The following is a 22,493-nucleotide window of genomic DNA, read 5'->3' on the forward strand; positions in this document are numbered from 1 at the left end:
CTATGGATAAAAAATTGGAAGGTTTGCTTAAAAAGATTTTTGTACAGCAAGGCTACCTTCTACAACCAATTTCATGCATTGTTCCTGTCACTACGGCAGCGTGGTTCTGGTTCGAGGAACTAGAAAAGTCGCTCAGTAGAGAAACTCCATATGAGGAGGTTATGGACAGAGTTCACGCACTTAAATTGGCTAACTCTTTTATTTTAGATGCCGCTTTGCAATTAGCAAAATTAGCGGCGAAAAATTCAGGGTTTGCTATCGTGGCGCGCAGAGCGCTTTGGCTAAAGTCTTGGTCAGCGGATGTGTCATCCAAGACAAAATTGCTTAACATTCCTTTCAAAGGTAAAACTTTATTTGGACCTGATTTGAAAGAGATTATTTCAGACATCACTGGGGGAAAGGGCCACGCCCTTCCACAGGATAGGTCTTTTAAGGCTAAAAATAAACCTAATTTTCGTCCCTTTCGCAGAAATGGACCAGCCTCTAATTCTGCATCCTCTAAGCAAGAGGGTAATGCCTCACAACCCAAACCAGCATGGAAACCAATGCAAGGCTGGAACAAGGGTAAGCAGGCCAAGAAGCCTGCCACTGCTAACAAAACAGCATGAAGGAGTAGCCCCCGATCCGGGACCGGATCTGGTGGGGGGCAGACTTTCTCTCTTTGCTCAGGCTTGGGCAAGAGATGTTCAGGATCCTTGGGCGCTAGAAATAGTTTCTCAAGGTTATCTCCTGGAATTCAAGGAACTACCCCCAAGGGGAAGGTTCCACAAGTCTCACTTATCCTCAAACCAAATAAAGAGACAGGCATTCTTACATTGTGTAGAAGACCTGTTAAAGATGGGAGTGATACACCCAGTTCCAATAAAGGAACAAGGAATGGGATTTTATTCCAATCTGTTCGTAGTTCCCAAAAAAAAAGAGGGAACGTTCAGACCAATTTTGGATTTGAAGATCCTAAACAAATTTCTCAGGGTACCATCGTTCAAAATGGAAACCATTCGAACGATTCTACCCACCATCCAGGAAAGTCAATTTATGACTACCGTGGATCTAAAGGATGCGTACCTACATATCCCTATCCACAAGGAACATCATCAGTTCCTAAGGTTCGCTTTTCTGGACAAACATTACCAGTTTGTGGCTCTTCCATTCGGATTAGCCACTGCTCCAAGGATTTTCACAAAGGTGCTAGGGTCCCTTCTAGCGGTTCTAAGACCAAGGGGCATTGCAGTAGTACCTTACTTGGACGACATTCTAATACAAGCGTCGTCCCTGTCAAAGGCAAAGGCTCATACGGACATCGTTCTAGCCTTTCTCACATCTCACGGATGGAAGGTGAACAAAGAAAAGAGTTCTCTGTCCCCGTCAACAAGAGTTCCCTTCTTGGGAACAATAATAGATTCCTTAGAAATGAGGATTTTTCTGACAGAGGTCAGAAAATCAAAACTTCTAAGCTCTTGTCAAGTGCTTCATTCTGTTCCTCGTCCTTCCATAGCGCAGTGCATGGAAGTAATAGGATTGATGGTTGCAACAATGGACATAGTTCCTTTTGCACAAATTCATCTAAGACCATTACAACTGTGCATGCTCAAACAGTGGAATGGGGATTATACAGACTTGTCTCCAATGATTCAAGTAGATCAAAAGACCAGAGATTCACTCCGTTGGTGGCTGACCCTGGACCATCTGTCTCAGGGAATGAGCTTCCGCAGGCCAGAGTGGGTCATTGTCACGACCGACGCCAGTTTAGTGGGCTAGGGTGCGGTCTGGGAATCCCTGAAAGCTCAGGGTCTATGGTCTCGGGAGGAGTCTCTTCTCCCGATAAACATTCTGGAACTGAGAGCGATATTCAATGCTCTCAGAGCTTGGCCTCAACTAGCAAAGGCCAAATTCATAAGGTTCCAATCAGACAACATGACGACTGTTGCTTATATCAATCATCAAGGGGGAACAAAGAGTTCCCTGGCGATGAAAGAAGTGACCAAAATAATTCAATGGGCGGAGGATCACTCCTGCCACTTGTCTGCGATCCACATCCCAGGAGTGGAAAATTGGGAAGCGGATTTTCTGAGTCGTCAGACATTTCATCCGGGGGAGTGGGAACTCCATCCGGAAATCTTTGCCCAAATAACTCAATTATGGGGCATTCCAGACATGGATCTGATGGCGTCTCGTCAGAACTTCAAGGTTGTTTGCTACGGGTCCAGATCCAGGGATCCCAAGGCGACTCTAGTAGATGCACTAGTAGCGCCTTGGACTTTCAACCTAGCTTACGTATTCCCACCGTTTCCTCTCATTCCCAGGCTGATAGCCAGGATCAATCAGGAGAGGGCCTCGGTGATCTTGATAGCTCCTGCGTGGCCACGTAGGACTTGGTATGCAGACCTGGTGAATATGTCATCGGCTCCACCATGGAAGCTACCTTTGAGACAGGACCTTCTTGTTCAAGGTCCATTCGAACACCCAAATCTGGTCTCCCTCCAACTGACGGCTTGGAGATTGAACGCTTGATTCTATCAAAGCGTGGGTTTTCAGATTCGGTGATAGATACTCTGGTTCAGGCCAGAAAACCTGTAACTAGAAAAATTTACCATAAAATATGGAAAAAATATATCTGTTGGTGTGAATCCAAAGGATTCCCATGGAATAAGATAAAAATTCCTAAGATTCTCTCCTTTCTTCAAGAAGGTTTGGAGAAAGGATTATCTGCAAGTTCTCTAAAGGGACAGATCTCTGCTTTATCGGTCTTACTACACAAAAGACTGGCAGCTGTGCCAGATGTTCAAGCTTTTGTTCAGGCTCTGGTTAGGATCAAGCCTGTTTACAGACCTTTGACTCCTCCCTGGAGTCTAAATCTAGTTCTTTCAGTTATTCAAGGGGTTCCGTTTGAACCCTTACATTCCATAGATATTAAGTTACTATCTTGGAAAGTTTTGTTTTTGGTTGCAATTTCTTCTGCTAGAAGAGTTTCAGAGTTATCTGCTCTGCAGTGTTCTCCTCCTTATCTGGTGTTCCATGCAGATAAGGTGGTTTTGCGTACTAAGCCTGGTTTTCTTCCTAAAGTTGTTTCTAACAAAAATATTAACCAGGAGATAGTTGTACCTTCTTTGTGTCCGAATCCAGTTTCAAAGAAGGAACGTTTGTTACACAATTTGGACGTTGTCCGTGCTCTAAAGTTCTATTTAGAGGCTACTAAAGATTTCAGACAAACATCTTCCTTGTTTGTTGTTTATTCTGGTAAAAGGAGAGGTCTAAAAGCAACTTCTACCTCTCTTTCCTTTTGGCTTAAAAGCATTATCCGATTGGCTTATGAGACTGCCGGACGGCAGCCTCCTGAAAGAATCACAGCTCACTCCACTAGGGCTGTGGCTTCCACATGGGCCTTCAAGAACGAGGCTTCTGTTGACCAGATATGTAAGGCAGCGACTTGGTCTTCACTGCACACTTTTGCTAAATTTTACAAATTTGATACTTTTGCTTCTTCGGAGGCTATTTTTGGGAGAAAGGTTTTGCAAGCTGTGGTGCCTTCCGTTTAGGTGACCTGATTTGCTCCCTCCCTTCATCCGTGTCCTAAAGCTTTGGTATTGGTTCCCACAAGTAAGGATGACGCCGTGGACCGGACACACCAATGTTGGAGAAAACAGAATTTATGCTTAATACAGAATAGAAATATATAGGCGCTCTACGTAAGTCACACAGAATCCTAAAATAATGAAAAAGAATAAAAACAACAAAGGTGATAGTTATCTATATAGAGCTATATGTATAAACAACCGGCTTAATTATATTAAAAACTAAGCTCGTATATAACAATTCAATAGAGCTCATATATACCCTGTTTTCATGTCATATATTATATTTTGCTATTATGCTATGGAGATATACAACCTGATGTCCAAGGAAGGAAAATGGGTCTGTCCAGATAATACTAATATAATATTGATGTTAATTTGTCACAGTTCCCTTAGGTTTATGTTCCTTTTTTCCTTGTTAGTAGATCACAATAAGGTGTTACACACTGCAGGCAAAGTTTCCAATGTTAGGTAAGCTTGTGTCGGGTGCTGCTCTTTGATCTGTTGCCTCTTGTGCTTCAGATGAAAAATGCAGAAATCTAAGAAAAAAAGAAAAAGCGCATCCTCCGATTCAAGTGATAGAATTTATTGACAACAAAATAAGCGCTAACAATATGCACTTACAAGATTAAAAATGATTTGAGCCTGTAGAATAACCTTTCAGCTGCCGCTGAAAGAGACTGTCTTAAGTTTCCTCCCACAAACACCGCTCACACCTGCACTCCTGCTGTCTCAGTATGCGGTTCTTTTTTTACCAAGTCTGTGACGGGTAACAGCGGGTTTGGTCGGTTGTAAAGACAGAGTTCCTTATCCGAAGTTTGATGAGAATGTTAGTCCTTGATCCTCAACGCGTTTCCCCCGACGCCGGTCGGGCTTTCTCAAGAGGTGATAGTTTCGTTTGGTGACTGAGCACTCGCGGGCTTTTTTTAGATTTGTAACAATAACGCCCCCAGGTTGAAACAACCAATCAGTGTGGTCTCAGTGATGACGTAGCCGGAGACTGTCCGAGCTCCGTTATTAAGCACAGTCTGTTATCTGAAATTGTCTCTATGCTTTATATATGGTTCCACACAATAGTAGCCTTCTGTTACATAAATATCAATAACATTTCATTATATATACACTTCAACAAAGTATCTAAATTTGGCATTGGAAACCTATGAACAGAGAATATTGCAGAACAAAATATCTTAAAAGTTACGTTAAGACAATCATATACTAATACATTTTCAAAGATAATACTAAAATGCATATATACACTCAAATACCAAAAAACATTGTGAATTCTAAAATTGATAAGAAATTAATTAATTACTAACTGTATAATCTGTCATGATGACTTTGATGGAGACAATGTTAGAAAATTTTAATTACACTAGATACCTAATAATAAATATTCCTATCTTAATTAATTTATTTTAAAACTCCCCTATAGTTAATTAAAATATTTTAAAATTAGATTAAAAATGCAAAAAATTCAGTTTAAAACCCTAAAATTTGTATTGGATCTATCTGAATGTGTCTCGGTCACATAAAAGCCTGGATATCTAGATCTACATTTAACCCTTTTGGTACTGAACTATTTAGTTTATATATCCAGTATGTTTCCTGCTTCCTTAATTTTAGTAGTCTATTATCCACTGAAGGTGGTATCCAATCGATAATCTGAATTTTTAGGGACCTAGGGTCACAATTATGAATTTCTACAAAATGTTTTGATACACTGTGTTTCATTAATTCAATTTTAATGTTGTATAGGTGTTCACTAAAACGTCTTCTTATTTTCCTTTTAGTACGGCCTACATACTTTAGGCCACACCCACAGGTGAGGAGATATACTACATATATAGCATCACAATTATTTTTAAATATAATTTCGAATTCCTGAGAATGGCCTGGATTGCTAAATTTGATAGAGGGATTAATATGAGTACACATGCTACATCCAGGAGTGCTCAATTAAAATGATAAAGATTTTAATTAAATATAGGGAATATCGTTTAAACAAAAACAAAATAGAGATAGAAGATACACTAAGCAAAATTCAACCCTATAGAACAGAAGAAAAATGGATTACTCGTAATACTAGCATCCAAACTAGGATATCAGAATTAGAGAAAGAACTCAGGATAAAAAAACAAAAAAAGTTCATGAGAGATGTGCAAGATTTTAGGGAAAACAAAGTATTTACATATAAAAATAACAATAAAAGGAATCAATCCAGTTATAATAAAGATGCGAACAAAGACAGCAAGAGACAACACAGTGCCCCTAATAAAACACTTCACTCATCTGTAGATACTACTACCAAAAATGATTTAATACATAAACAAATTATTGAGGACAATACAAATAAAAGTCATAATGTCCCCCCCCCCCCAAGTAATCAGGGGAATAGGAAGAAAAACAGTAATCCTAAAAAGATCTCTTCAAATTATAAAGAAACATGGACTCATTCTAACAATAGATATGAAGTACTTAATGAAAATACTAATACATCCAATAGAACACACAATGGTAGAGAATGGGAACATCAGGGTGCAAAACCAAAAACATACTCAGATAACTATGACCATAATAATCATCATTTTTTAGGACAGAATCAGGAGTGGAGGTCAGATTGGATCAGTCCCCACTTACAGAACAAAGATTGGAGAAGAGAAAGAACACCTCAGAGAGATCAGGGACCCCGACGACAAAACAAAAGAACCCTAGAACTAGAAGGGGAGTCAGAGCAGGATCAGGAATACAAGCCAAGAGAAAGGAGACCCAGGTATTAAATAAAGCTAAATCAGACATATATAATTTAGCAAAAATAGATCTAGACAATAATGATGTTAGATTGCTAAATAAGGGTCTAAATTTTGCACCCAAAATACCACTAAATAAATTTGAAACATATCTGGATTTACAAAAATACATCCGTAAGCTCACACTACAGAGGTATTATATGAAAAATCCAATACAGACCAACAGATCAAATGTTAGTTACTTAGAGAGTGGGGATTTAGATACACTAAAGGTCCTCAAAGATTTAGAAAAAGAGAATGCCAGTGAGCCCGCCCTTCCCCTACAGGAAACCCCTGAGGATCTATTTGAACTATCAGTGTATGAAACAGAACCTGATATACATCACACTACTTTCAAAAAAAAGTCAACTTTTTACCCACTAAGCGCACAAGGGGATCAAATACCAGTCTTTACTAGAATGGTATTAAAAGATCTAGAAAAAGCACTAACCACTAAGAAAAATTCAACTATAAATAAACATCAGGATAATTTAAGTATTTTAGAGAGGAAATCTTTAAAAAAACTATCCGAAAATAAAAATGTGGTCATACGTGCAGCAGATAAGGGAGGGGGGGGTGGTCATCCAGTCTAGGGCTGAATATTTGAAAGAAGCTTATAATCTACTGGGTGACGCAGAAACTTACCGTGTTTTAGATATTGATCCTACCCCTAGATTTATTCTTGAATTAAACAGGTTATTAATATCAGCAAAAAATAATGGAATTTTAACAAATGAGGAATATCGATATCTATATGAACCCTTCCCCAAACAATCTATCTTTTACCACCTTCCAAAAATCCACAAGGACCCTATCAATCCACCCGGAAGACCGATTGTGTCTGGGATAGGGTCCTTGTGTGATAATTTGTCAAAATATGTTGACTACTATCTCCAGCCCATTGTAAAACGAACTAGAGCATATGTCAAAGACACTCTAGAAGTAATACAAATCTATGAAGGGATATCCTGGGATGACAATTTTTGGTGGGTAACTTGTGATGTGTCTTCTCTCTACACCTGCATCCCACATGATGCAGGTGTGGAGGAGGTCAGATCAGAATTAAACAGATGGAGGATTCCAACTGAACATATAGAATTCCTAATCGATAGTATAAAATTCATTTTAACACACAATTCTTTTAAATTTGAAGATAAATGCTATCTACAACAGAGAGGCACAGCGATGGGGACAACATTTGCCCCATCCTATGCCAATTTGTACGTTAATGGGTTTGAACTAAAACATATTTGGACAAATAATCCCTACAGTGCCAATATTCAATATTATAATAGATATATAGATGATATTGTAATCATCTGGAAGGGCACTGTAGGGAGTATTTTGGAATTCTATAAGTATTTGAACAATAACAGTTATAATCTAAAATTCACAGGAAAACACTCTCAGGATCAAATAGAATTTCTGGATCTAATACTTTTCAAGGATGAACAGAATCAGGTATCGGTCAAGAATTATAGAAAACCCACAGAGAAAAACAGCTTTATAAATGCCAGTAGTAATCACAAAAAAAGCTGGATAGAAAATGTTCCCTATAGCCAATATCTAAGAGTTAGGAGAAATTGTAGTAACATGAGGGATTTTGAAAACGAAGCCAGAATTTTAGATGACAAATTCATTGAGAAAGGGTACAAAAACAGTTTATTACAAACTGCAAAATCACGAGCATTAAACCAAGCTAGAAAAGATCTACTACATTACAAAAATAATACAATAAAGAACAAAGTCATGGGGGAACAAAAAGAGAATAGTGACATTAATAAAGATGCCAAATTTATCACTACTTTTACTGAGGGTTCACACCTAATCCAAAAAATTTTGAATAAACACTGGCCAATCTTAAGAGCTGACCCAATTCTGGGATCCACATTGAGTGAACATCCAAAAATCATATACAAAAAAAGCAGGAATTTAAAGAATATTTTAGCACCCAGTAAATTAAAGAGCATTACTACCACTATTAGCAATAATAGTAACTGGTTAACCAACCAAAAAGGGACAAAAAGATGTGGTAAATCCAGATGTAGCATGTGTACTCATATTAATCCCTCTATCAAATTTAGCAATCCAGGCCATTCTCAGGAATTCGAAATTATATTTAAAAATAATTGTGATGCTATATATGTAGTATATCTCCTCACCTGTGGGTGTGGCCTAAAGTATGTAGGCCGTACTAAAAGGAAAATAAGAAGACGTTTTAGTGAACACCTATACAACATTAAAATTGAATTAATGAAACACAGTGTATCAAAACATTTTGTAGAAATTCATAATTGTGACCCTAGGTCCCTAAAAATTCAGATTATCGATTGGATACCACCTTCAGTGGATAATAGACTACTAAAATTAAGGAAGCAGGAAACATACTGGATATATAAACTAAATAGTTCAGTACCAAAAGGGTTAAATGTAGATCTAGATATCCAGGCTTTTATGTGACCGAGACACATTCAGATAGATCCAATACAAATTTTAGGGTTTTAAACTGAATTTTTTGCATTTTTAATCTAATTTTAAAATATTTTAATTAACTATAGGGGAGTTTTAAAATAAATTAATTAAGATAGGAATATTTATTATTAGGTATCTAGTGTAATTAAAATTTTCTAACATTGTCTCCATCAAAGTCATCATGACAGATTATACAGTTAGTAATTAATTAATTTCTTATCAATTTTAGAATTCACGATGTTTTTTGGTATTTGAGTGTATATATGCATTTTAGTATTATCTTTGAAAATGTATTAGTATATGATTGTCTTAACGTAACTTTTAAGATATTTTGTTCTGCAATATTCTCTGTTCATAGGTTTCCAATGCCAAATTTAGATACTTTGTTGAAGTGTATATATAATGAAATGTTATTGATATTTATGTAACAGAAGGCTACTATTGTGTGGAACCATATATAAAGCATAGAGACAATTTCAGATAACAGACTGTGCTTAATAACGGAGCTCGGACAGTCTCCGGCTACGTCATCACTGAGACCACACTGATTGGTTGTTTCAACCTGGGGGCGTTATTGTTACAAATCTAAAAAAAGCCCGCGAGTGCTCAGTCACCAAACGAAACTATCACCTCTTGAGAAAGCCCGACCGGCGTCGGGGGAAACGCGTTGAGGATCAAGGACTAACATTCTCATCAAACTTCGGATAAGGAACTCTGTCTTTACAACCGACCAAACCCGCTGTTACCCGTCACAGACTTGGTAAAAAAAGAACCGCATACTGAGACAGCAGGAGTGCAGGTGTGAGCGGTGTTTGTGGGAGGAAACTTAAGACAGTCTCTTTCAGCGGCAGCTGAAAGGTTATTCTACAGGCTCAAATCATTTTTAATCTTGTAAGTGCATATTGTTTTGTTGTCAATAAATTCTATCACTTGAATCGGAGGATGCGCTTTTTCTTTTTTTCTTAGATTTCAGAATTTATGCTTACCTGATAAATTACTTTCTCCAACGGTGTGTCCGGTCCACGGCCCGCCCTGGTTTTTTAATCAGGTCTGATGAATTATTTTCTCTAACTACAGTCACCACGGTACCATATGGTTTCTCCTATATATATATTTCCTCCTGTCCGTCGGTCGAATGACTGGGGTGGGCGGAGCCTAGGAGGGATCATGTGACCAGCTTTGCTGGGACTCTTTGCCATTTCCTGTTGGGGAAGAGAATATCCCACAAGTAAGGATGACGCCGTGGACCGGACACACCGTTGGAGAAAGTAATTTATCAGGTAAGCATAAATTCTGTTTTTACCTCTGTGATTACCTTGTATCTAAGCCTCTGCAGACTGCTCCTTATCTCAGTTATATTAATACACTTTTTACCTCTGTGATTACCCTGTATCTAAGCCTCTGCAGACTGCTCCTTATCTCAGTTATATTAATATACTTTTTACCTCTGTGATTACCTTGTATCTAACCCTCTGCAGACTGCTCCTTATCTCAGTTATATTAATATACTTTTTACCTCTGTGATTACCTTGTATCTAAGCCTCTGCAGACTGTTCCTTATCTCAGTTATATTAATATACTTTTTACATCTGTTATTACCTTGTATCTAATCCTCTGCACACTGCTCCTTATCTCAGTTATATTAATATACTTTTTGCCTCTGTGATTACCCTGTATCTAAACCTCTGCAGACTGCTCCTTATCTCAGTTACATTATTACACTTTTTACCTCTGTGATTACCTTGTATCTAAGCCTCTGCACACTGCCCCTTATCTCAGTTATATTAATATACTTTTTACCTATGTGATTACCCTGTATCTAAGCCTCTGCAGACTGAGTCCTTATCTCAGTTTTTTTTTACAAACTTGCATTTTAGCCAATCAGTGCTGACTCATAAACAACTCCACAGGAGTGAACACAATGTTATCTATATGGCACACATGAACTAGCAGCCCCCTGTTGTGAAAAGCAAATAAAAAAGCATGTGATAAGAGGCTGTCTATTAGAAACAGGCAGAGATTTAGATGTATAATTGTTATAAAGTATCTTAATATAACAATGTTGGTTGTGCAAAGCTGAGGAATGGGTAGTAAAGGCGTTATCTATCTTTTTATACAATAACAATTTTGGTGTTGACTGTGTCTTTAAATGTTCTATCTATAGAAAAAATGTTTGTGTTTCACGTCCCTTTAACTATTTCCCTTTCATATGCACAATATATATTCTTAGGATTTGATGTCACTTTAATAAAGATTGTCTGTCTCATTTCTTTGTCATTGTTTTTGTGCTATTTACGCCGTGAAAGTGAAATAAATTTACTAAAATTCCCAAATATTTTTTTTCTCATAGGACAAATAGTAAAAAGTTTTTTTTTATAAATTTTTGTCTCTGATTTACACAATTTTCTTTATTCTTAAAGGCATTGCGAGAGTCATTAGTGATGATTAACAAGATGGACATCTACAAGGTGCAGATGGCAGAGCAGTTCCTGAACCACGCGCTCGGCATCATCTACCTGCTGACTGGAGAGGTGAGAGCTGGTAAACTGCTTTCTGATGTAAAAGTAGTAAGAAGTGAATACAGCGCCAACAAGAGGCCAAGGGATAAATATACTCACAGAGAGATAAAAGAAGATTATTTAATGAACCTATGAAACTGCTTTCTGATGTCACTGGTCCGCATGTGAGGAGTAGAGCAACTTAAAGGGATACGAAATCCAAAAATGTTATTTCGAAATTCAGATAGAACATACAATTTTATACAACTTTCCCATTTTCTTCTATTATCTAATTTCCTTAGTTCTTTTGGTATCTTTTGTTGAAAAGCATATCTCAAGAACAGCGATTGGACACTTTGAAACAGTAATGCTACTTTCTCTTGGTCTAGGTAGGCTCAGGAACAGTGATTGGACACTTTAAAACAGTAATGCTATTTTCTCTTAGTCTAGGTTGGCTCAGGAGCAGAGATTAGACACTTTGAAACAGTAATGCTATTTTCTCTTAGTCTAGGTAGGCTCAGGAGCAGCGATTGGACACTTTGAAACAGTAATGCTTTTTTCTCTTAGTCTAGGTTGGCTCAGGAGCAGAGATTAGACACTTTGAAACAGTAATGCTATTTTCTCTTGGTCTAGGTAGGCTCAGGAGCAGAGATTGGACACTTTGAAACAGTAATGCTACTTTCTCTTGGTCTAGGTAGGCTCAGAAGCAGAGATTGGACACTTTGAAACAGTAATGCTACTTTCTCTTAGTCTAGGTAGGGTCAGGAGCAGCGATTGCACACTTTGAAACAGTAATGCTACTTTCTCTTGGATATGCACAAACTCATTTCAACTAATGAAATAAAGCAGAAAAAAATAATTAGTGCAGGTAAATAAAATAAAATGTATCGGTTATTAAATCAATGCTAAAAGCTATAGGGATATATTAGACACAATCTCTAATTGCTACTGATGGTGTATATTGAAAATACCACAATATATCAAATATCACCTATTAAAGGGACTCTAAACCCAAATTTTTTCTTTCATGATTCAGATAGAGCAGTAATTTTAACAACTTTCCCATTATTACATTTCTTCGTTCTCTTGGTATCTTTATTTGAAAATCAAGAATGTAGGCTTAGGAGCCAGCCCATTTTTGGTTCAGCACCTGGTGTAGCGCTTGCTGATTAATGGCTAAATGTGCACCAACAATGGGCCGGCTCCTTAACTTAGATTCCTGCTTTTCAAATGAAGATAGCAAAAGAACGAAGAAAAATTTATAATAGGAGTAAATTAGAAAGTTGATTAAAATTGCTGCTCTGTCTGAATAATGAAATACAAAAATTGGGTTTAGTGTCCCTTTAAGTGTTATATATAAATGCAGACAAATAGAATATGTATCAGAGTCTATACTGTGAATATCGTCTGGATCAGATTGCTGAAGCCTCGTGGTGGCGGCATGGGTGACTGATCTCTCTGTGTGCGTGGACGACCAGGGGATTGCATCAAATGTTGCTATTTAAAGAGGAACTACTTCACGTCAGAACACAAGCCCTGACGAAGCCGCAAGGTGAATCGATCGTTGCCGTTTCTTAGTGGTTCTCTGTCGTGTGTATCACTGGTCGTTTGAAGAGGGGAGAGACCAAAACTAGATACTATAAGCATATTCAGGTTGGCCAACCTAAGTTAAAAATTGATCACTAGTATCAAACTGTTTAAAAGCAATCTATTAAAAAGCATAAGCAAATAAATCCACAATATGGTTATATCTCAATATCACATATAACGTTCAGTACAGAGCGGAGGTATCAATTTTTCAGCAATATTTCAAATTGTATATAAAGTCTCTTGGACTAAAACAAACACTTTCCTTTACTGCAGTTCTGTTCTGTTACGTTGGTTTATGTTACCGCAGTTCTTAAGATATTGATGTCAGTAGCAATCAACAACTATTACCACATTAGGTTTTTAGGAGGTACCTTTAATCCGTGGACAAGTGCACTTGTTCGTTGGTTCGTGACTCCGGTAAGGAAGTTTGTCGGGTAGATTATCACTTAGCCGGTTATGGAGCTGTCTGAATCCTCTCAGCGTTCTCCCGCTGTGCGAGCAGAGACCGCGCCTTCTCCAGAAGGGGCTCTGATTGGCTCACTTGTTTGGGGGAGTTTCCTCTTTGTTTCTTAGATTACGGCTCTGCGGCTGTGTACCCTTATCGGTCTGTTTACTCCTGGTCGTATGAAGATACAAGCAACGCGTTTCCGCTGAATTTAATCAGCCTTTGTCAAGCTAACTCTTCATACTATTAGTCCAGTTTAAATAGCCATATCTGGCCTCCAATTGGCTCCTTCTAATTAACTGTTTGTTGTAGTTTTAAATGTTGTATATGGCTTCAGAATAAAGCACAGAATAAATACATATATACATTGCTCTCTAATCAGATTATTAAACGTTATAGAATCTTTTGGTTTGGGCATTGAGATGGTTTTTAACATTTTTATATTTGATTGAATAAAAGTGTTTTTGACCCTAGAAATAAACTGAAGCGCTTGTTAGCACTGTTTTGGGGTTATTTAGAAACTTTACTTGATTCCAATGTTTAGTGGGTATCTGTGCTTGATCACACTTATTTTTGTGAAAACGTATTTTGCTACCGAGAGCCATTATAATAAATAAATAAAACAGCACTTTCAAGCCTGTATATACTTGATTACACCTAGCAGTATTGATGGGCCCTACTCTAAGGACAGAGAGGAATATATGTCTGCTTTAAGAGATGTTAATTGAATTAGATGTTTAAGAAACAATTTAAACTGAAATCCTGATTTAGCCCTTTAGGTTTTAATGTTTGGAGTTCAAAGATCCACTTTGCCTCTTTTTGTAAGAGGGCATGTGATAGATTACCCCCTCTCTTTTTTTATTTTAATTTGGTAATTGCTGTGAAATTAAAATATTTTAGGTTGTTATTACAGCACGTTCTAAAATGTTTTGCTACCTGGAGTTTTCTATAGAGTTTAAATGCTCTCTTATTCTCTTTCTTATTGTTCTTTCCGTCTCTCCTATATATTGTTTTCCACATTTTTTACATGTTATTAAATATATGGCATTAATATCTACACATCTAATTGTCTCCTTTATTTTGTATTCTCTTTTTGTGTTAGTGGATATAAAAGTTTTGGTTTTATTTGCATATTTACAGGCCTTGCATGTCATGCACGGGTAGAAGCCTTGCAACTTATCCCCTAATACACCTCTAACGGTGTTACAATAGTTTTGTTTGTAAGTGGGTGCCAATTTACTTTTTAAGTTCTTTGTCTTTTTATATACAAATTTTGGATAATTTGGAAGTTTTTCTCCTAGGTGAGCGTCTGATTTCAAAATTTTCCAATGGGATCTTATTATTTTTTCTAATATTAACCTATCCTCACTATATTCAGTTACAAAGGGCAGGAAAATTTCTTTATTAGATGCATTCATTACTGGAGTTTTTTTAGGTTTATATTGCAATATCTCTTTTCTCTCTAATTCTTTTACCTTGACTCTTTCAATTTCTATTTTTTCTTTAGGATACCCTCTATCAATGAATTTATTCTTAAAAATCATAGACTGGGTCTCATAGTCATCTGCTTCTTTACAGTTTATTTTTAAGCTCAGAAATTGACCCCTTGGGATATTACCTTTCCATCTTTGGAGGTGACAACTGGTTTCATGAATAAAGTTGTTGGCATCTACTTCTTTAAAGAACGTTTTAGTTGTTACTTCATTATTTATAATGTTGATTTCCAAATCTAGATAATGTACTTGCACTTTACTAATATCTGCTGTGAATTTTAAATTTAAATTATTGATATTCATACTATCTAGACAATCTTGTAGATCTTCTGTACTACCCTTCCAAATGAAAAACAAATCATCTATAAATCTCTTGTAGATGATTATGTTATTTCTATAAGAACTTTCTCTCAGAAAATGGGTTTCCCAATTTCCCATGAACAGATTTGCGTAGCTAGGGGCAAATTTAGTGCCCATAGCTGTTCCGCAAATCTGTTCATAGTAGTTATCCTCATATAAAAAGAAGTTGTGGGTTAAAATAAACATAATACTATCAATTAGAAATTCTCTTTGTTCTTTCCTAATTATAGGATCTTGTTTAATATAATTATCAATTGATTTAATTCTATCATCGTGTCTTATTGATGTATATAGCGATTGTACATCACACGTTACCATGATGTATTCATTTGACCATTTAAATTCTTCTAGTAGTAATAATAGGCTAGCTGAATCTCTTAAATATGAGTCCAACAAGATGACATATTTTTGCAGGTATTTATCAATATACGCTGACAGATTTGCTGTAAGTGAATCTATCCCCGCAATAATCAGTCTTCCAGGTGGTTTAGATACCGATTTATGAATATTTGGTAAAGCGTAAAATACTGGCATGATGGGGTATTGGGGGAATAGGAATTCATATTCTTTATTATTTATAATGCCTACTTCTAAGGCTTTATCAAGGTGATGTTTTAAGAAGATTTTATATATTCCCGTTGGGTTACATCTCAGTTTCTTATAAGTGTTGCCATCATTGATTAGTTCGTCAACCATATCTCTATACATATCTCTGTCTAGAATAACAATTCCCCCACCCTTATCTGCTGGTTTTATCGCAACCTCTTTATTCTGTTCTAGTTCCTTAATTAGTGTTTTTTGCTTTAGCGAAATATTATGTTTAATTTTTTTATCCTGTTTAATGTTACTGATGTCTTCTAGTACTAATTTCTCAAATGCTTCTATATATGTGCCTTTCTCTTGTTTCAGGTAGAAGTTCGATTTTCTTTTAAACCCTGTGTGTATATAATCACTGGTACTAGCAGTACATGGTTCATTTTCTGAAATTGTTGAGTTTACACTTCTTTCATATGGTGTCTTTAGAAAATATTTTTTAAGAGTTAAATTCCTAATAAATTTACTAGCATCTATGAATGACTCAAATTTATTCAGTTTTCTTGTTGGTGCAAATGATAGCCCTTTATTTAAGATTTCTATATGTTTAGTGTCTAACTTAATCTTGCTTAAGTTAAATATACCATTTTGTACTATCTCATTCTTTTCACCTTTTGTATGTGTCTGTGTGTTTCTATTTTTTCTCTGTAACCCTCGTCCTCGTTTACCTCTTCTTCTGAGAGGTTTCTTTTTCTTCGATTGCTTTGATGGTTTTGACCTACCCCTAAAAAACGTTGTTCATTACATTCTACTGGATTTTTTACCATGATCTGGGGTTTGTCATTTTCCGATAAATTTTCTAATGGTTCGAATCTGTTATATGTATGTGTTCTCCAATCTTCCTTATTATCCCTTTCATCTCTCCTCACATTACCAGTTTTATACGAGTTATTTCTAGATTTATAGAAATCATTATTATTTCTATAGTTGTACTGCTGGTAGGAGCTACTCCTTGAGGCATTAGAATGTTCAAAATTCCTTGTATAGTCAGAATGTCTCCTATTATAATAGTTATTCCTATAGTTAACCGTCTGCCATTCAGCTCTAAAATCTGGTCTGTTAACTCTAACGCCCTCTCTGGCTTTATTGTAGAGATGATAGGAATTATGGGTCTCTTGTTTATTGTCATTATAGTTTTGTAAGTTCCTTCTACTCTCTTCACATCTCAATTCTTTCTGATAATGTATTTTGAAACCTTCTTCGTTTGGAGGTTTCTCATTACATTTGTGGATATTTGGATTTATTTTTCCTTCTTTCAGTGGAATAACTGTTTTGGTCTGTATTTCCAAAATATTGTTAGTTTTATCTCTCCTCCATTTGTGACTAATATAAGCCTCACTATTAGGATTTCTCTCATTTGCCTCGTAATCTTCTCTATCCCTCTCAAATTTGTTGAGTTTTATTCTTATGAGTTCATCTTTTGTTTCTTTCATTAGTTTTTTCAGAGATTCCTCTCTCCTCATATTCTTCTATATCTTTATATTCTGCTAGTTTAGATTCAAGATCATTGATTTCATTGCCTATTTTTATAAGTAATTCTTCCCTATAATCTTTAATTAATGCCATTAGTTTTGCAGAGGCCTCTTCTAATATTTCGTTCCATTTTTTCTTAAAGTCCTCTGAATCTGTTTTAAAGGAAGATTCTTTTTTAATGCGCAACCCTCTGGGCACTCTTTTTGCTCTCAAGTATTCGTTAATGAAAATGCATTCAGTTTTATGCCTAATTTCTAAAATTTGTCTTTTCTCTAAATTATCCATATACTCTATTTTTTGTTTGTCATTTGTGTTCAATGGTAAAGAATTTTTGTTTCTTTCTCAAAAATATTATGGATATTATCATATATTATGGATATTATCAAATATCCACAAATGTAATGAGAAACCTCCAAACGAAGAAGGTTTCAAAATACATTATCAGAAAGAATTGAGATGTGAAGAGAGTAGAAGGAACTTACAAAACTATAATGACAATAAACAAGAGACCCATAATTCCTATCATCTCTACAATAAAGCCAGAGAGGGCGTTAGAGTTAACAGACCAGATTTTAGACCTGAATGGCAGACGGTTAACTATAGGAATAACTATTATAATAGGAGACATTCTGACTATACGAGGAATTTTGAACATTCTAATGCCTCAAGGAGTAACTCCTACCAGCAGTACAACTATAGAAATAATAATGATTTCTATAAATCTAGAAATAACTCGTATAAAACTGGTAATGTGAGGAGAGATGAAAGGGATAATAAGGAAGATTGGAGAACACATACATATAACAGATTCGAACCATTAGAAAATTTATCGGAAAATGACAAACCCCAGATCATGGTAAAAAATCCAGTAGAATGTAATGAACAACGTTTTTTAGGGGTAGGTCAAAACCATCAAAGCAATCGAAGAAAAAGAAACCTCTCAGAAGAAGAGGTAAACGAGGACGAGGGTTACAGAGAAAAAATAGAAACACACAGACACATACAAAAGGTGAAAAGAATGAGATAGTACAAAATGGTATATTTAACTTAAGCAAGATTAAGTTAGACACTAAACATATAGAAATCTTAAATAAAGGGCTATCATTTGCACCAACAAGAAAACTGAATAAATTTGAGTCATTCATAGATGCTAGTAAATTTATTAGGAATTTAACTCTTAAAAAATATTTTCTAAAGACACCATATGAAAGAAGTGTAAACTCAACAATTTCAGAAAATGAACCATGTACTGCTAGTACCAGTGATTATATACACACAGGGTTTAAAAGAAAATCGAACTTCTACCCGAAACAAGAGAAAGGCACATATATAGAAGCATTTGAGAAATTAGTACTAGAAGACATCAGTAACATTAAACAGGATAAAAAAATGAAACATAATATTTCACTAAAGCAAAAAACACTAATTAAGGAATTAGAACAGAATAAAGAGGTTGTGATAAAACCAGCAGATAAGGGTGGGGGAATTGTTATTCTAGACAGAGATATGTATAGAGATATGGTTGACGAACTAATCAATGATGGCAACACTTATAAGAAACTGAGATGTAACCCAACGGGAATATATAAAATCTTCTTTAAACATCACCTTGATAAAGCCTTAGAAGAAGGCATTATAAATAATAAAGAATATGAATTCCTATTCCCCCAATACCCTATCATGCCAGTACTTTACGCTTTACCAAAAATTCATAAATCGGTATCTAATCCACCTGGAAGACCGATTATTGCGGGGATAGATTCACTTACAGCAAATCTGGCAGCATATATTGATAAATACCTATAAAATTATGTCATCTTGTTGGACTCATATTTAAGAGATTCAACTAGCCTATTATTACTACTAGAAGAATTTAAATGGTCAAATGAACACATCATGGTAACGTGCAATGTACAATCGCTATATACAGCAATAAGACACGATGATGGAATTAAATCAATTGATAATTATCTTAAACAAGATCCTATAATTAGGAAAGAATAAAGGGAATTTCTAATTGATAGTATTAGGTTTATTCTAACCCACAACTTCTTTTTATATGAGGATAACTACTATGAACAGATTTGCGGAACAGCTATGGGCACTAAATTTGCCCCTAGCTACGCAAATCTGTTCATGGGAAATTGGGAAACCCATTTTCTGAGAAAAAGTCCTTATAGAAATAACATAATCATCTACAAGAGATTTATAGATGATCTGTTTTTCATTTGGAAGGGTAGTACAGAAGATCTACAAGATTGTCTAGTATGAATATCAATAATTTAAATTTAAAATTCACAGCAGATATTAGTAAAGTGCAAGTACATTATATAGATTTGGAAATCAACATTATAAATAATGAAGTAACAACTAAAACATTCTTTAAAGAAGTAGATGCCAACAACTTTATTCATGAAACCAGCTGTCACCTCCAAAGATGGAAAGGTAATATCCCAAGGGGTCAATTTCTGCGCTTAAAAATAAACTGTAAAGAAGCAGATGACTATGAGACCCAGTCTATGATTTTAAAGAATAAATTCATTGATAGAGGGTATCCTAAAGAAAAAATAGAAATTGAAAGAGTCAAGGTAAAAGAATTAGAGAGAAAAGAGATATTGCAATATAAACCTAAAAAAACTCCAGTAATGAATGCATCTAATGAAGAAATTTTCCTGCCCTTTGTAACTGAATATAGTGAGGATAGGTTAATATTAGAAAAAATAGTAAGATCCCATTGGAAAATTTTGAAATCAGACCCTCACCTAGGAGAAAAACTTCCAAATTATGCGAAATTTGTATATAAAAAGACAAAGAACTTAAAAAGTAAATTGGCACCCACTTACAAACAAAACTATTGTAACACCATTAGAGGTGTATTAGGGGATAAGTTGCAAGGCTTCTACCCGTGCATAACATGCAAGGCCTGTAAATATGCAAATAAAACCAAAACTTTTATATCCACTAACACAAAAAGAGAATACAAAATAAAGGAGACAATTAGATGTGTAGATATTAATGCCATATATTTAATAACATGTAAAAAATGTGGAAAACAATATATAGGAGAGACGGAAAGAACAATAAGAAAGAGAATAAGAGAGCATTTAAACTCTATAGAAAACTCCAGGTAGCAAAACATTTTAGAACGTGCTGTAATAACAACCTAAAATATTTTAATTTCACAGCAATTACCAAATTAAAAGAAAAAAAGAGAGGGGGTAATCTATCACATGCCCTCTTACAAAAAGAGGCAAAGTGGATCTTTGAACTCCAAACATTAAAACCTAAAGGGCTAAATCAGGATTTCAGTTTAAATTGTTTCTTAAACATCTAATTCAATTAACATCTCTTAAAGCAGACATATATTCCTCTCTGTCCTTAGAGTAGGGCCCATCAATACTGTTTGGTGTAATCAAGTATATACAGGATTGAAAGTGCTGTTTTATTTATTTATTATAATGGCTCTCGGTAGCAAAATACGTTTTCACAAAAATAAGTGTGATCAAGCACAGATACCCACTAAACATTGGAATCAAGTAAAGTTTCTAAATAACCCCAAAACAGTGCTAACAAGCGCTTCAGTTTATTTCTAGGGTCAAAAACACTTTTATTCAATCAAATATAAAAATGTTAAAAACCATCTCAAAGATTCTATAACGTTTAATAATCTGATTAGAGAGCAATGTATATATGTATTTATTCTGTGCTTTATTCTGAAGCCATATACAACATTTAAAACTACAACGAACAGTTAATTAGAAGGAGCCAATTGGAGGCCAGACATGGCTATTTAAACTGGACTAATAGTATGAAGAGTTAGCTTGACAAAGGCTGATTAAATTCAGCGGAAACGCGTTGCTTGTATCTTCATACGACCAGGAGTAAACAGACCGACAAGGGTACACAGCCGCAGAGCCGTAATCTAAGAACCAAAGAGGAAACTCCCCCAAACAAGTGAGCCAATCAGATCCCCTTCTGGAGAAGGTGCGGTCTCTGCTCGCACAGCGGGAGAACGCTGAGAGGATTCAGACGGCTCCATAACCGGCCAGGTGATAATCTACCCGACAAACTTCCTTACCGGACTCCCGAACCAACGAACAAGTGCACTTGTCCACGGATTAAAGGTACCTCCTAAAAACCTAATGTGGTAATAGTTGTTGATTGCTACTGACATCAATATCTTAAGAACTGCGGTAACATAAACCAACGTAACAGAACAGAACTGCAGTAAAGGAAAGTGTTTGTTTTAGTCCAAGAGACTTTATATACAAATTGAAATATTGCTGAAAAATTGATACCTCCGCTCTGTACTGAACATTATATGTGATATTGAGATATAACCATATTGTGGATTTATTTGCTTATGCTTTTTAATAGATTGCTTTTAAACAGTTTGATACTAGTGATCAATTTTTAACTTAGGTTGGCCAACCTGAATATGCTTATAGTATCTAGTTTTGGGCATAGAGTTTAATACTAGTTTTATATTGAAAATTTGTACTTATTTTATATACAAAATATTACTTATCTTTTTGTGATAACACAAATTAATAAATAATTATATCTCTTTTTTTATATCAGACTATTTCCATTTTTGTGGGTTTTCAGCCTTTTTGAGGCGCTTGTGGGTTCTTCCCAAATCGTTTCTATCCTGACACATATTAGGGGTTTGTAGAGGAAGACCCTTTGAACTCACTAGCGTTACCCATATTTCTTCTGTTAAGTGTGATCAGTCCACGGGTCATCATTACTTCTGGGATATTAACTCCTCCCCAACAGGAAGTGCAAGAGGATTCACCCAGCAGAGCTGCATATAGCTCCTCCCCTCTACGTCACTCCCAGTCATTCTCTTGCACCCAACGACTAGATAGGAGGTGTGAGAGGGCTATGGTGATTATACTTAGTTTTATATCTTCAATCAAAAGTTTGTTATTTTAAAATAGCACCGGAGTGTGTTATTACCTCTCTGGCAGAGTTTGAAGAAGAATCTACCAGAGTTTTTGCTATGATTTTAGCCGGAGTAGTTAAGATCATATTGCTGTTTCTCGGCCATCTGAGGAGAGGTAATCTTCAGATCAGGGGACAGCGGGCAGATGAATCTGCATAGAGGTATGTAGCAGCTTTTATTTTCTGACAATGGAATTGATGAGAAAATCCTGCCATACCGATATAATGTCATGTATGTATACTTTACACTTCAGAGAATT

General features: G+C 35.8%; 1 protein-coding gene across 1 annotated transcript in view; it reads left to right on the forward strand.

The window, feature by feature from the left end:
- Positions 1–22,493, forward strand: part of LOC128667210 (zinc finger protein 391) — a 75,696-nt gene that overhangs the window by 18,172 nt on the left and 35,031 nt on the right. The window contains exon 2 of the mRNA XM_053722144.1: positions 11,254–11,364. Coding sequence (XP_053578119.1) covers positions 11,275–11,364 — 90 coding nt within the window. The 5' untranslated portion in view covers positions 11,254–11,274. The remainder of the gene's footprint in view (positions 1–11,253; positions 11,365–22,493) is intronic.

Source organism: Bombina bombina, chromosome 7 (genome assembly GCF_027579735.1).
Source record: "Bombina bombina isolate aBomBom1 chromosome 7, aBomBom1.pri, whole genome shotgun sequence".
Taxonomy (NCBI): domain Eukaryota; kingdom Metazoa; phylum Chordata; class Amphibia; order Anura; family Bombinatoridae; genus Bombina; species Bombina bombina.